The sequence below is a fragment of the Coffea arabica genome, chromosome 9c (genome assembly GCF_036785885.1).
Source record: "Coffea arabica cultivar ET-39 chromosome 9c, Coffea Arabica ET-39 HiFi, whole genome shotgun sequence".
NCBI lineage: Eukaryota > Viridiplantae > Streptophyta > Magnoliopsida > Gentianales > Rubiaceae > Coffea > Coffea arabica.
Window position 1 is genome coordinate 35,553,560 of NC_092326.1, and position 16,222 is coordinate 35,569,781.

At 36.6% G+C, this 16,222-nt stretch overlaps 2 protein-coding genes across 4 annotated transcripts in view; both read left to right on the plus strand.

Moving 5' to 3' along the window:
* The first annotated feature begins 3,849 nt into the window (after positions 1-3,849).
* Positions 3,850-10,423, plus strand: LOC113707786 (probable choline kinase 2). 2 transcript variants are annotated; one of them, XM_027230108.2, is made up of 8 exons: positions 3,851-4,496; positions 5,391-5,512; positions 5,662-5,857; positions 6,582-6,699; positions 6,779-6,826; positions 8,103-8,203; positions 9,543-9,651; positions 9,950-10,423. In XM_027230108.2, the coding sequence occupies exons 1-7, from the start codon at positions 3,921-3,923 to the stop codon at positions 9,633-9,635; spliced, it is 1,254 nt and encodes a 417-aa protein (XP_027085909.1). In that variant the 5' UTR covers positions 3,851-3,920; the 3' UTR covers positions 9,636-9,651; positions 9,950-10,423. The 2 variants fall into 2 exon arrangements, 1 of the variants encoding a protein (XP_027085909.1); XR_003452332.2 differs by lacking the exon at positions 8,103-8,203 and having other exon boundaries at positions 3,850-4,496.
* An 886-nt stretch (positions 10,424-11,309) lies between these two features.
* LOC113707740 (vacuolar protein sorting-associated protein 54, chloroplastic) overlaps positions 11,310-16,222 on the plus strand; it is a 29,269-nt gene continuing 24,356 nt past the window's right edge. The window contains exons 1-3 of one of the 2 annotated variants that reach the window (XM_072065105.1): positions 11,310-12,460; positions 13,763-13,825; positions 14,540-14,619. In XM_072065105.1, the coding sequence (XP_071921206.1) occupies positions 11,660-12,460; positions 13,763-13,825; positions 14,540-14,619 (944 nt within the window). In that variant the 5' untranslated portion in view covers positions 11,310-11,659. The remainder of the gene's footprint in view (positions 12,461-13,762; positions 13,826-14,539; positions 14,620-16,222) is intronic. The other variant, XM_027230044.2, reaches the window with a different exon arrangement.

A 16,222-nucleotide genomic window follows, 5' to 3' on the forward strand; every position in this document is an offset into this window, starting at 1 on the left:
CGAACACGAACGTTGTTTGAATCGTTTAACGAACAAAGTTCAAACATGAGATACTCGATTCGATTCGACTCGTTTACAGCTCTAGGCGAGACCCAACAGTGGCAAAAGCATTTCACCTTCTTCCATTCTTTTTGTTTCAGAAGTTTCCTCGTCCCCTCAATGAATGCATAAATAATTATTTTTTAAAAAATAAGATTTTACTAAAAATTGCATTTAGTAAAGGAGAGATCTGCAAAACAAATATTTTTTAAATTAAATTCTCTAGGAGCTTGCATTTAGTACTCTAAGAAAACAAATATTTTTTAAATTTAATTTTGTAGGAGCTCGCTAGAAGAAAACAAATATTATTTAAATTTAATTTTTTAGGACCTCGCATTTAGTAAATGACAATATACGAAGTGGTCAAAAAGAGCAAAATGATCACACTTACAATAAATATTTAAAAAATATTTATTTTCTTTGACAGAACAAATATTTTTTATTTCATGATAGCTCTAACATTAAAAAAAAAATTTTTTTGAGAGCTCGCTTTTAGCAAAATGGCTTGCACCAATTATAGTAATGGTCAATTTTTAGAATCTCCTAACTGGTTTCAAAAGTGGACGTTCTCTAGAGGAACTACTAATGCTGGTTAAGAACTCCCACAAAGAACATAAAACACAGCAAACGAGGAGAAAACAAACTGAGAGGTCTACGACCATAAAATTTTAGCGGTTCTACTTCTTAACACAAGTTCCTTTTAGTAAATACCAAAGCTTTCAAGTTGTTGCGAGGTCTGGTTTTCTTTTTTTTTTTTTTTTTTTGGACTTTGTGGGTCTAAAATTCAAAGCGACTTCGCATTCAGCAAATGCGACCTCCCTCTTGGACGGAATACCATACTCAAAATGCCCCCTTTGCAGAAATTTTTTAAAATTCATCGTCATTTTAGAAATTTCTCTTTGATATTGTCAATGATGTATAGCACCTATAGATAACCTCTCTTCACTGAAAAAGGTTTATGAGCCTTCAGCTACCGGATATGAGATAATTTTGTCTTTGCTAAAGGGAAAAAAAAAAATCAATTGACTTAAAATGTGTGTGTGTTTCTTTTTGCCTATGAGAACTTCTATTTTTGACATGTAATAATTTCAATCCAAGTTCTTCATAGGTAATGCCATAAGGTATATATATCTGCATCTTCTTTAAAGGGCATTTTAGGACAAGAACATGATATTTTCAGGACTCAGGTTCCATACATCAAGGAATCTGAGTGTTTGTGAATGTGGCAGTTTTCTATTTTTGAGTCATCTAACAACATGATAAGGATTCTGCAGGTTGTCCATACTCTTATACATAACTTTAGCACTATAATTTGCATCTCGAAGAAGCGTATTCTTTAGGAATTTTTTATTTATGCCACTTAATTTTGTCGTTCTTTTTGTGAATATTCTTTTCTAGGAGAAAGTATATACTACAGTTGTTATCTTCTTGAATATTCCTTCCTTGTTAGGACATCATTCAGTCTATAAATTTTGAGGGTTTGCATGCTCTCAATGTTTAAAACAAGTCAATTTTCCTCCAAATAATATGTGATATTCAAGATTAAACCTACTTTCAGGGAAAAAAAAGGAAGTTCAAATTATAAGATTGGAAAAAAAAAAGAAAAGAGGGCAAACTGTTCAACACAACTAGTTCTTAAGTCATCAATAATCCATGTAAGTCTGAAAATTTAAAAAGATTTTGCAAGTTAAAGAAACCTTGGAGGGTATGCCTAATTCATGCAATTTGGAGATCATTTTTCACTCCTCCAAACTAGCTTTTGGCAAGTCTTAACTCATTTACTAGGCTAATTTCTTAGAATATTCGTGTTTTGAAAAAAAATTCGGCCAACTATGACTCTGACATTGGGTTTTCTCCTTCTATGCCGATGATCCTGATAAGGCACGACGGAATTCAACACCTTGAAACTCCATTTAACTGGTGAAATTTCTAAAAATTATGTTCCTAAAAGATCTTTATCACTTTATTACTTTTGCACTTTCACTACAAACATAAATAATTATTATAGTCCTTAAGACTTATGAAAAAAATGTAATTTTTGTCCTTAATATTTAGCATTTGAAGTTTAGTCCCTAATGAAGTTATACAAGTTATTTGTAATAACTAACAATGTGATAAATTTTTAAGTAGTCGTTTCTTTGCAAATTATTTTTTAGTTATGTCATAAATACGTTTTTCAATCTTTCGTATCACCTAATAAACATCACACCATAGAAATAGTGTTATATTATTCTATAAAATTTTTCTAAAGAATTTTCTATCCTAAAAGACCCATATTTGTAAACCATTTTTATATATTCTCTGTAATCACAATAATGATTGCAGAAATAATTTATGGTGAAAATGAATAAAATTGAAATTGGACGGTTAGGATTGAGTTTTGGATACAAATTTTGTTTTGTTTTTGTATGTTGTTATCACAGTGTGCGTATGTCTTTATACACACATATTTTGGCATATATATTGCCTACTTTTTTTTTTTTTTTGTCATATGACCATGTGTGGTATCCCGAATCACCAACTAATCCACACGTGTCACACACCAACCTACCCAAACCGTGTGGGTTGTTTTATCGGGGATTCGATCCTTAGTAGTGGTACTCACCTAACTAGTGCTACGAGGTGTCTACTGACATTAGCAAACCACGCACGTAATGACACTGGTAAGCCACACTACCAGTTAGCCTACACAAACACATTTACACATAAGTATTCAAAACATAGAACACTCAAGCAAAACAAGGGAACACACGCACAAGTTACAGCCAACACGGTCAACCTTGTATATCACAATGAAGCTTACAATGACAATTCTACAAACACTTGGCGTGCAAAATATTTAAGGGTGATTTTCATTATCTGAGACTCTCCTCTCTTAGTCTCTGCCTAACTCGTTATTTATAGGTATATTTACGGTTGACAAGACCCAACCGTTGGTTATTTATAGGCATGTTTACGATTGATAAGACCCAACTGTTGGTCTGATCTGAACGTCTACGAAATCAGGAACTCGCTAAGAACAAGGCTGAGTTGGCTGGTAACCGCCAGCAACTACCAGCAACTGCCCAACGTTCATCTTTGACGCGCATGGGCAATGGCCGCACACTTCCGTGCGCCCAGCTTCCTGCCATCGGCAACGTTCTGCACCCAATTTGCCCCAACACTTGGCAACTTATACACCGTGGTTCCTAGCACTTGAAACTACTCGAAACAACCCACCGAGCCATAATCATTCCGTGCCCTTGGATTTGACTTGACTTAGTCACAGTTATCCCTCTATATATATGTCCTAGAGGAAAACTTAGGACCGTTAGTAGAAGCACCATTTTTTCCCCTTCTAACTTAGAGACATTTGTTGCCTCTAAAACTTTCCCCCAATCCATACTTAGACTAGGAAAACATCATCAAACAGTTGTTCACTCGTTTCTAACTAGGTTCACTTTCGGCCTTTCCACCTAGGTCATGCCCGGCCGAAATCTGCCACGATCATGCATGTTCCATCTGGACCGCACCCTAAGGGACTGACACTAGGCTACTACCACCAGACCAAAACCCCGGAGGCTTATATATTGCTTACTTCTATTGTGTACAGTGCAATGATCCAATTTGTCCATGGTTCACTTTTATGCCTTTGTTGCCTAGGGATGCCTACTCCCTTGCCATTTGGATCAAGAACTTTTACAATTACCTACGGCAATTTTGGCCTGCAACATAGATACTATCAGAATAATATACAAGAAGTTTATATAGAGTTACAAAACGTTCAAGAAAATGTTATACCATTTAATTAAACGGTTATCAGATCGACCGTACTGCCTCGCGTCCATTGCTGGCGCCTGAGCCGCACGTGCAATGCTGATGCTCCAGTCGCTCTCCCCAGTATGTCGCAACGTGTCCTTTTCAAACTTCCCAACTCGGCAGCACCATTGACTCCAAATTCAATACTCTTCCATAGTTCCATGACGAATCTCCACAACGGCCTTTCCAAAATTTCCTCCCACCAGCCACCTCTCCCTCCATTTCCCACAAACGAACCCGCCACCCTGAGAAAAATCCCAAGAAAAAGCACCTCTTTACCCCCAATAATGGGCTCTTTCCAAAACCAATCCAATTCGCCTGCAGAGAACAGCAGCAACAACAATGATTGCATTCCTGAAGAGGCCAAGAAGATCTTGAGAGCATTGGCTTCAAAATGGGAGGATACGATCAACCCGGATCAATTGCACGTGATCCCACTTAAGGGGGCTATGACTAACGAAGTTTTTCAAATAAAATGGCCCACTACTCACGAGCGATCCAGGAAAGTGCTCGTGAGGATTTATGGTAAAGGGGTGGATATCTTCTTTGATAGGGAGAATGAGATCAAGACGTTTGAGTTTATGTCTCAGAAGGGTCAGGGGCCTAGATTGCTTGCCAGGTTCTCCAATGGCCGTGTTGAAGAGTTCATTCGTGCCAGGGTACGTAAACTTTTCCTATTTCTTTTCTACCTTTTTTATCAAGAAAAAGCTTGCTTATGTTTTTGTACAGTGGTACTTGCTTTGGGTTTTTACATTTTAGAATTGTTTCTGCACTTCTAATATGTAATTATAGGGAGATGGGATCAATTTCAATGCACTGGATTGTGATTTTTTTTTTGTTTTTCTACTTGCGAGCTGAAAAAATAATGTGTTTGCGTATTCAGTATGGCTTAAATATTAAAATTTAAGATTCCATGGCAACCTAATGTTTATAAATTGGAGATCCAAGCTCTTCATTCAAAGGCCAAACTTTTAATTGTCTTACCATGACTTAGAATCCTTTTTAAATGCAAATGATGTGGGCTCGAAGTTGCTGGGTGCAACTTCAATTGGCACTGAAGACAACTTGATCTCCAGAATTAAACTTGTATTGAAATCATAGTGCTAAGTTTGTTTTGCAATGCAAAGAATGTAATGTACCAAGATGTTAAATACACGATGATATATCCTTATCTTGTTTCCTGAAACTTTCCTAGATTAATTGTTTGTGATTAATTGCATTGAAGATATTCTCTTAAGCCATCCCACTCTAAGGATGAAGGAGATGAAGCATCACATATTTCTGAAGGATCCACTCTGCTTAAAGTTAATCATTAATCTAGCCTCTTAAAAGGTAGCTTGGAAGTAAAGAAGAGATTGTTTGTTGACGTGTAATACATGCCTCCAATCGTGGACTTTAGGACATTTTAGTTCTCAGATGTTTTATGTGCGTGACTTTGAACTTTCAGGTAAAACATTGGGTTCCCCAGCAAATTGCCTCTTTACATTCTGATACATGCTCTGAATTCACTATAGTATAACTTTTTTTTTTTTTACTCCATTGTTGCGTTTCAGACTCTCTCAGCACCTGATCTACGTGATCCAGAAATATCTGCTCTTATAGCCGTCAAAATGAGGGAATTTCATGAACTTGATATGCCTGCCCTGAAGACTATCCTCCTCTGGGATAGACTGCGGTATGCTCATCTAAATTCAAGTCATCTTTGACAAAAGAGGCAAAGTTGACACCTTTACCAAAATGAAGGTCTTTGAATGGTTACAGATAATTATTTTCATTTTCATTCAATAGATGTTTGATGAGGCTTTTCATGCATTGATTTTGCAGCAATTGGTTGAATGCTGCCAAGAACATGTGCTCACCGGAAGAAGCTAAAGCCTTTTCCCTGGATACCCTACAGGATGAAATATCTGGCATGCAAGAGAAAATGACAAGTGACAATCAACAAATAGGTTTCTGCCACAATGACTTACAGTATGGGAACATAATGATTGATGAAGAGACCAGATCCATTACCATAATAGTAAGTATAACTGCCGTCTACTTTTGTGCTTTCTGATTATAGCATGTTGAAGGAAAATTCTTGTAGTTTCATGTGATCCTCATCCTTTATATTATGTTGAAGTAATAAAGTCAGCTGGGTAATCTACCAGTTGGCAAAATTTGCTAAATTGATTTCTTTACTAGTTTTGTTTCTTGTCAGTAAGTATATTGCGCTGAAGCAGAATCAGGGAAAATAACTGTAGCTGCAGTTTCTCTTTTTGTTTCAATTGAGTCACCATCCAGTTACTATATACTTGGTAAACATGGAGTACGTTGGAAACGTTCCATCTTGTGATCAGGATAAGTATTCTGCCTGAGATTGTGACCTGATTTTTCCTTCAAGTGGGTTCTTATATTACAGAGATCTGTGGTCCCTTTTTTTGTTGATGAGCTTGTTATCTTATATTCCATGGTTTTGCTCCTCCTTAATATAGGGTAATTTGTTTTGCAAGTGAATTCAAGTGATTCAATTTCAAATAAAACATAGTGTTACTGAATCACCTCTTTTTGTTTTGTGTGTGTGTGTGTGTGTTTCCGTTGTGACTTTCTGTAGAATTAAGCGAATATGCTTTTACTTGATAGCTATCTATGTCTCTCTGCTTAAAAACAGAGTAATCTCTTCTTCCTCTTCTTCTTTCCTTCTGTATTCTATATAGTTTTATTCATTGTTAATCTTTTATAAATCATGTTGTTGTTGTTCACAGGATTATGAATATGCAAGTTACAATCCTGTTGCTTTTGATATCGCAAATCACTTCTGTGAAATGGCTGCTGACTATCACACAGAAACCCCTCATATTTTGGACTACAGTAAATATCCCGGTGAGTCTGTATGGTTTTCTTTGTGTTAGGTTGAAAACCGAATCTGAATTGCTTTTCACTGACCAACAACTTGGAACAGATGTCGAGGAGCGGAAGCGGTTTGTCCAGATATATTTAAGTAATTCAGGTACCGAACATTTTAAAGCCCCCTCCCTCCCTCCCTCTCTCTCTCTCTCTCTCTCCCTGTGCATTATATGAGGGCTGTTTGTCTGTGGTGTATGTAAAAGTATATGTATCCATAGCTTGTCTTTTGTATATGATGGGGGGCATGGGAGATTATTCAGATTATGTAGCTTAGATGCACGCCTACAACAATAAAAAATTTGTGGCCGTCAGTGCCTGACAAGTTACCCAAGGCATACTTCAGCTACGTGATATACAGCCTACGTTCTAATTTCTCTATGAATGGGGCTCATATTGTCCCATGCTGTAGTACCTTTTCCATGGATTTGCTCATGCTCACTTGGGATATTCCAAACTTCATCCTGCCTGTGAAGTTTTGATGTATCTAATTCACTAACCAGTTGATGCAGTCTCCTACTTTACTTCGCCAAAGGGGGCCTTTCCCAAATGGTAGAACATAAAAGTCTCAATTTGATCAATGAAAGAGGATCCGCCATTTGTCAGATCATGAGGCTTTTATGTCTTAGAAGTGAACCAAACATTAATGTAAATGCTGGCCATCAACCAATATTAGCGCATACAAAAGGAAATTAGTAAAAACAAATAGTGATCTACACATGCAGAGGTAAGCATCTGGAATATGTCCTAGTAAGAACTAATATATACTGCGCCTCATCAATTGCTTCACGAACCACTCAAAGGAAAATGAATAGTAGCTGTTGTAAGAAATATTAAGGTAATCAATATGCATTTTTTCGGTCTTTGGCACTGTAAGGGATTACCTGCAAAGTATGGGTGATGGATTAGTCACCTTAGCGACCTTGCTTCCATAAGCAGCAGCCCTTCTAGTGAAACGGTTGAGAACCAAGGTCCAGCAGAATAGGGAGTCTTCCCTTATGTCACCTCAACACTTGCCAGCAAGCAAGGGCAGTCGATAGGCCATAGAGTACCAAAGAAAAAGACAAAAGACAAGGGATATTGTGTTCAAGTCAAGTTGTCAAACCCTGATAAGAAGTTTTTCTATGTAGATTCGAATCCTGCTTCTCCCACTTCTTGTTGTAGGCTTCAGAGATAGAAAATAGGCATTTGTCAGGTAGGAAGGTCAACCAAGCGGTTTTTGCATGCACTGATGCTAGAAGAACATGCGTTAAGAAATTTTAATCAGGGGGTCCAAGTCTAGTATTTGTTAATTTCCAGTGCTTTTTCGTTTTCAATAGAAGAAAATTTTGGATGAACTTTCTTATAAGTTCCAATCTCAATCTTTGTGATCTTTTGTGTAGGTGATCAACCTAATACCTTTAAGGTGGACCAGCTAGTCCAAGAAGTAGAGAAATATACTCTTGCAAGCCATCTCTTCTGGGGCCTGTGGGGAATTATCTCGGTATTGTATGAGATCCATTCACTGCATAAATGTTTTAGTACACTATTATAATACTCTGAGCATTAAATGCTTTTAGTCTAGAATACTATTAGTTAATTACTTGCGCCAGGGTAAGAGAAACACCCAAATGTTACAAGCTAAACAAGTCTAATCTAGACAGCAACAAGGATGTGCGCGAAGCAATTATGAAAAATCAAACGTGTGGTATGTGGAATTTGGGTGATAGGGGTTTACCGAGAAGATAATTGCTTTCTTGACCATGAGGCACCACAGTGTCCTGTGCACATCTGTAGTTCTTTATTTCTCAATTTCCCATAGAATAAGTTGCTTTGTGCTTCTACTGAAGGCATGGTTGTACCTTATAAGGTGTCTGAAATGTTTTATCTGCTGAGTCATCCTCTTTGACGGAGTTGCATGTTTGTACCAAGTTAAAATGTTTGTGGACTAGAATATCTCCTATAGTTAGTTGGTCTTTCCTAGTATTCAGTGCCTTCGACAAATGTGAACAAGTTATAGTATTCATTCATTTCACAGAATAAGTACTTTGTGCTGAAAAAATGTCATTTGACTGCTCAAATAAGGATCAGAGCCAGTATTTTCTGATGCTTTCCTGATCTCTGTCCTCCCACATGATTACAAAGGATAAATTTATGCCCTTCATCAATTGACAGTTTATGTCTCAAAATGGTTGTAATGTTTTTCTCCTGGTTTCTCTATTTTTGGTCTCTAAGATCTGAATGCTAGAAATGAGTCATCACGACAAGCAGGGACTTTGGCAGTTGATTGGGTTTCTGTGCAGGCTTTTGGATACTTTGTGGAACTGGTTTGTATAGCAAACTGTGGTTATTTATGAAATCATGTTCAAATTTGGTTGCCCCTTAAATAACAAGAGATATCTCTTGTAATTCTTTCAACATATATTGACACACAGAACAGGGGTGATTGGTAGGACTATATAGCTATTAGGAGTACTTTTAGGTTACGGATTTTGTGGTCGTCAAGATAATTTCTGACAGTTTTGAAGTTAGCTTAGTATTGCAGTTAAAGATACCGGCACTTGACATAGTTGATATCGTCTCATTTTAAATAATAAGACTTCATTGAGCGTCATAAGATTCATGCATATTTACAAATAGGAGTACTTTTAGGTTACGGATTTTGTGGTCGTCAAGATAATTTCTGACAGTTTTGAAGTTAGCTTAGTATTGCAGTTAAAGATACCGGCACTTGACATAGTTGATATCGTCTCATTTTAAATAATAAGACTTCATTGAGCGTCATAAGATTCATGCATATTTACAAATTCAGTGTTCAACTTAACTGCATTGATTTTTTTCAGGAACACGTTAACAAAATCGACTTCGATTATTTGGAGTATGCTAGGCAGAGGTTTCAGCAGTACAGGTTAAAGAAGCCAGATCTATTGTGCTAGGGCTATACTTTAACAGGTAAGAACTGATGGTAATCTTGGAGCATGAGCTTTTATTCATATGGAGTTGTCTTGATATCCAGTGGACAAGAAGAGTACACAATCCCAGTTTATTGCATACAAATCATTCCCTATGGGACAAGCAGCTCTTTTATCATTCTGTATTTTGTTGGACCTAGGAAGTCCAACTTGTGTGCCACTGTGATCATAAATTTTGATTCATTAAGAGGTCGATGAGAGAAGTGCATGAAAATGTCTTCTTCCATTTCAGACTCGAAAGATTTTGTAATTCTTTATCATTATTTACTTGTGTGCAGGCTAGCAAGCAAAGTATGAAACTCTGTGCCAACTCTTTATGTGCATATGTGGAAGCTGAACAGTTCACAAGTCGGCCTTTTGGCAGCCCCTGCCATTTTGGCTTCTTCCTGTAAGTAGACAAATACCATGTCCAGCGTAGCAGTCCACTAGAAACATGGGAATCAACTTTTGAGTCGGATTTTTTCATCATCTATGGGTGCTAGTCATTGACATGAAATGCTGCTGTGATATCTTATTTGGCTTGTTGTCAAGTTGTTGAAAATTTAAGTCAGGTGATTGGAATTTTCTTGGCTAAGGAAAGGTGCAAGTGGCAGTTATCCTCTGTAAAGCAAGAGAGAGTTTTTTTTGTTAGTTAGGGTGCAAAATTATGATTGATTTTTTCCTTAAATGTAAGACATTCTTTTCATGCTTTGATATCTGTGTTAGTTTCTTCTATTTGTGAAGAGCATAAAATCTGAACTCTTTTTTTTAAAGTTTTTATTTATTTATTTTTTGGCTGTTAAGTTGATGTACATTAGATTGTTTTCTTGCAATAGCAGTTTTCCTTAATTTCTCAAGAGTCAAACATGGGAATTACCAATTCAAGAACAAGAATTGAAAGCTTACAAACTCAAGGAGGTAGGTAGCTTGAATGCAGAAGTAAAAGCTTACAAACTCAAGTCCCTAAGAGCCCCTTTAGATTGTTATTTTTGGGTTGAGGATTAAAAATTCCAATCTACCAAAATCTCTTCATACCACTAAACAAGATAAATTACCTTTTTCTTTAAAACTGTTTTATGTCAATTTGTACAAAAGATTGTTTGAGAAGAAATACTAAAAATTGAAACGAAACAATTAAATTAGGCACTACGTGTGATTCGAGATTTCATAAATATTCATTTAAACAATTTAACTTAATTTCATATTCTACGTTCGATGCTGAAAAAATGATAAATAAAGTAGTTGGTTTTCTTGATCGAAAACTGAAGCCCATTACTCCATTCCGAAAAATGATTAACTATTGTACATAATTCACAACATTCATTTTGTTATTTATAGCGATCATGATGTTCTCGTGATATAAAGTAGCTAGATTTTTTGATCGAGAACTGAAGCCCATTATTCCATTCCAAAAAATGATTAACCGTTGTACATAATTCATAACATCCATTTTGTTATTTATCGCGATCCATGTTGTTCTCGTAATATAATATACGTGAAAATGTGGTAGAAAATATACAAAACTAGTTGCAAAACTTGTTTGGGCAATAATACAACAAATTAAGCTCCTTAAGGGGTTTTCTGTTATTTTTCAAAATTTTGGGGAATCAAATGTAATTACCAACAAAAGCAAAGCGAACTAAATCCAATGCCCGTCTCAAACCGGCCGGCGCCCGGTCCATTTCCGATTTCCCCACATTTCCTCTTATTATTACTTATTAGTTATTACCCCCTTCCGTAGATCCAAAATCTTTTCTCAGATCTTCACCGAATAAAAAATTTGATCACCCAATCCCCAATCAAAATCACGTTCATATATAGATCTGCCAGTATATTATTCACATTTCTCTCAACCCAATTCTCCAAAATTTTACTATGATCAACTAAAATAGAAGAAAATAGATTATTTTTCAGACTCTCCATCGCCGTCGCAGCCGCGGGAGACGTCGCCGTTGTGCCGGTAGCTACTGCGTAGTTATTGAGTAGATCTTGAGAAGAAGTTAGGGCAAATGGATTCATCGCCTTCCCGATTGGGAAGGTACGAAAGCAATCTCGCCAATCACAGTAGCAAAATTGTCCGGAATTCGTCGTCGTTGGCGAAATCGATTTCCGATTCCGGCAGTCAAAGTCTAGCTTCAATTCTTAATAATCCACACGCCGGAAAATCGGACTACTGGTGGTCACCAACGTCCTCCATCCCCGCGCCAGAATTCGCGCCTTTACCCGCTGCCAATTCTGCCGGCATCCCGAAACCCGGATCCGAAGTGAACAAACCTGATTTTGGACCCTATCTTAGCTCCATTACCGAGCATTACAGTCGTTTCCACGATATTCAGCAGCATGAATCGCTCGAGGGGCAGGACAGTGAGTTCGCAGGCCAGGGCGAGGCGTTGGTGGCTTGCTTGAGGGAAGTTCCAGCTTTGTACTTCAAGGAGGACTTTCAATTGGAAGATGGCGGGACTTTTAAGGCGGCGTGTCCGTTTAAAACGACGGCGGAGAATTTAGTTCTGCAGGAGAAGCTCTCGCAGTACTTGGATACGGTGGAGCTGCATTTGGTAAAGGAGATTTCACTCCGGTCGAGCTCTTTTTATGAGGCGCAAGGGCAGTTGGAGGATTTAAATGCTAAGATTGTTGAAGGTTGTAATAGAATTAGGGAATTGAAGGAGACTATAAGGCTTCTGGACTGTGACTTGGTGGGGTCGGCAAGGCGGGTACAGGAGGTCAATATTCGGAGGGAAAATATGGTTGCTTTGAGGAAAAAGTTGATGCTTATACAGTATGTGAACCAAGCACTCTCAACTCTCAAGTTGGTAAGCATTGTGTATTTCATTTCATCTTCGGAAATTGTTTCTGGTTTTGGCTTTGGCTTCGCAAGTTATTCTTTTTGACATTTGTGATTGTGTACAATTTGCTTTTCTAGTTTTCCGGTGGACGAAGACTTGCATTAGTGTAGAAGTTAAATTCCATCTAAGACATGCATGAGGATAATCTGGATGTGATGACAAATATAATGGATTGAACAAGATGTTGAATATGCTAGTTATTATTTTATTTTGGACGGTGGAGGATGGAGAAGATTCTTGACTGCAGATTCTAGATTATGATATCGTTCTTATTGAAGTCTTAGTCCGCATTATGTTGCAGGAGAACATTGGAGTCCTTTTGTTTGGAAGGAGGACTTTTTTCTTTGGGTTAGAAGCACTAACATGGAATGCTTCTCCCATAAAACTTTGAGAATTTGGATGATAATTTGGGGGTAAAAAGGGGTTTCAGATAAAGAATATTACTCCCCTGGCAAATTTAAGATTATGGAGGATAATTTTAAGATGGACATGATTATGGGAAAAAATGATACTCAAATTATTCTATTTAGGTTTGACCAAGGGGAACCTCTAGCAACTGCCTAGTTGCAAAGCCTTGGAACTAAGTTGATTGAGTTGCAGTTTATTTGTTTGGAGGTTTAAACTTAATATGCTAAGCGTGCTGAAGAAGAATTACACTGGCTGACAAACCAGGGAGGAACTTGATTATACAATACTAAAACTTCTGAGGGTTTAAATCAGCCTAGTATGCTCTTTAAAATTAAGGAAGTTAAAAGTTAAAGAAACTATACCCTTTTAGATTGAAAATTTAAAATTCTGCACACCAACAAACCCGAATTTTAGGTATTGCCCTGTTGGACATTAATCGAGTAAAATGAATAATGTGCCTCTGTCAATGACCTTTCACAGCTCTGGAAAAAAAAAAAAAAACTCTCTGCAGCCAAATTTTTAGCAAATTGGATTGAAACAATAAAATGGGCTTGGTATCTAAGTTACAAATCAGGAAGATCTTACATTAGACTTTCCTTTGGACCAAGAACTTTTCTTAAATGATGTTCTTGGTCTGAGATTTAATTAGGCAGTGAATTTCAGCACACGATGTAGCTGTTGCACCGATTTGTTTAATAGGGTTTCTATAAACTAGTTAGGATTTAGTCTTATCTAGTTTTCAGTTTCTTTAATTGCATGATTGGTTTCACTTTTAGGTTTAATCATCTAAATTATTGGCTAATAGTTGGTTATTCTCTGTCTAGACTTTAGGCTGATGCTACATTCATTTGCTTTATACAGCTTATTACTTCTGCAGATTGTGCTGGAGCTTTAGATGTTACTCTTGATTTGCAGCATTTACTGGTATGTTTATCACAACCAAAATCTTTTTGCTTAATCTTTAGCTGTCTTGGTGATTTCTTCAATTTAACTTCTTTGCTAGAAAGGAGGGCTTGTTCTCTCACTGCATATCGTTATAGAGGAGTTGATGGTCGCCACAAGTTTAGAGATGCTTTTGTCGCCCTTTTTTTGTTCTATTTTTTACTAGTTTAAATTTATAGGATTAGTCTTTTCAGATGTTTCCTTTTTGTGTCTTTGCTGCTTCTTTATTTCCTTTTTGTGGAAATGAAGGTAGATTGCTGTCATTTTTCTTCATCGTGTGTTAGATTGATGTTAAAGAATAAGTAGAATGTAAAGTAACAAAAGCAACAAAGCTCAAGTAATAACAGTTTTTCAAAATGGTTGAAAATAATTACCAAAAGTAAGTTCTCACTTCTTTGTGTGGATGATTTCTGTGGTCTATTCCTGTATTTGGGGATATCTGTTCTTTATGTGAAGGAAGAATTGTTTTGATTCTATGGATTTGAGAATCATTAGCCCTTGAGATGCAATTAAGAGCTCATGGATGGATCTTTTAATAATCTTGGGATTTTGCTTCCTGAATTTCTAATGAAACTTGCAAATTTGATTTTTACTTGGAAGTCTAGAAAAATACTTTTGCAGATTAGGGAGCTGTCTCTGTAGTTGATTCTGCAATCTGTTGTGGATGATTCATGATTTCATGTTTCTCTCTCATAGGATGGCAATGAGCTGACTGGTATGCATTGCTTTCGTAACCTTCGTGATCATGTAGCAGCTTCTGTGGACTCTATTAACAGGTTTGTTCGGCGCTGCAATTGTTATTATAGTTGAACTCCTTACTGTCAGTCTTGGAGGACCTTTGTATCTAGGTAACAGAAAACTTTAAAATCCAATGCTGTAGATGCAGTTGATGACTATGTAGGCGTGTATGATCAAAAGCAATTATATATCTATGTTATTCTGTGAGAAAATGTCAGAGAATAGTTTGTACTGTTCAATTGATGACAATTTTATGCTAGTATCTTCTAGTTACTTTCATGATTCTAGTGCCCCACTTTTTAACAATAACATCGGTTCTTTGAGTACTATGAAATGAGATTTCTTAAACTCTTGTGCACTTGAGAGAACAGGAAAACAAGAGTGAAAAAATATGGCCATGCTTTTCCTTTATATTTGTTGGAATAAAGGGGAAATAAACCCATACTATTGATTATTGAAAATTCCAATGGGTTATTTTGTTCCCAAGTGGATGGTATTGTAAGCCCACCCAATAGGCCTCTGTTCCTTTTCCCAAATCTGTTTTATGTTCCACCAAGGGATTGAGACTGGTAATAGCATATGCAGATTATGTGAATGGAACATGACTCTATGTATTAGATATTTAACTGTGAGTGTGCTTCTTAAACAAAATCGATCTATGAGAGGAACAGATAGATGAGTCTAGTGATGAAGGGGAATATTATAACCGGGATGGATATTAAGATCTAAAGGAGTTGGCTTTTGGTACTTCACTGTCTATCTGTGATCATTACTCTCCCAACTTGATTATCTTTCCTCGTTGATTCTGTCAGAATATTCACACTATCCTTGTGTTGAAATTTCCACACCAAACAACAAGGACGCATATGATTTTAACTTTTACCTTAAATGCATGTTGACTAATGTTGTGATCGAATGGGATTTCTACTTTCTTTTTGGGCTATTATTTATTTTCCACTGGTAATGTGTTTGTCTAGTCAAAGTAGGACTTTCAATCTTGTCAAATTGAAGTAGAATACAAGTCTTAAAAGTGCCAATGACCATTTTGAAAACCATGTGTATAATCATGGCGCTTTGTATGTCGCTGGATGCAAACGAAGTTTATATGTCATTACATGGTATCTACCATCTGGTCCTTTCTTGTGTTGTTGAAAGTTCCGCACAGACCAAATGAAAATTCTTGAATGCCTTAGCTTCCCAAAATATGGTAATGAACTAAGTGATTAATTCTGTGTTTCTACATGAGATTAATTTATGGAAACTTCTGGCTGACTACAATTTATTTTTACATCCTACATGAAGAAATTAGTCAATTTCCCATCTTTTCTAATGGTATGTTGTTCCTTATTTGAAACTTTCTCGGAGTATGAATTTGGTGCAACTTTATATAGTCTTCAAGGATGATAAATAGGAGTCCTTGCATTGCACTACTCTCATCAGGCAAATTTTGTGACGTTGATGGGTATTACAGTACATTGCTTTTAAGTACTCCATCTGTCCCATTTTACATTTTATTTTGGTTTGTGCAAAAATACTTGTCATGGCTTAAAAATGGAATTAAATAAAGCTCAACTTTCCTATTATACCCTTTGTACTATTTCTGAGAAGAAAAGATTTATGTTCCCTCAATAATTAGTGTTA

Coding starts and splice junctions, on each gene's coding strand:
- LOC113707786 (XM_027230108.2), top strand. CDS start 3,921: ATGTCGCAACGTGTCCTTTTCAAACTTCCCAACTCGGCAGCACCATTG. Junction 4,497..5,390: donor AAGAGTTCATTCGTGCCAGG/GTACGTAAACTT, acceptor GTTGCGTTTCAG/ACTCTCTCAGCACCTGATCT. Junction 8,204..9,542: donor GCCTGTGGGGAATTATCTCG/GTATTGTATGAG, acceptor GATTTTTTTCAG/GAACACGTTAACAAAATCGA.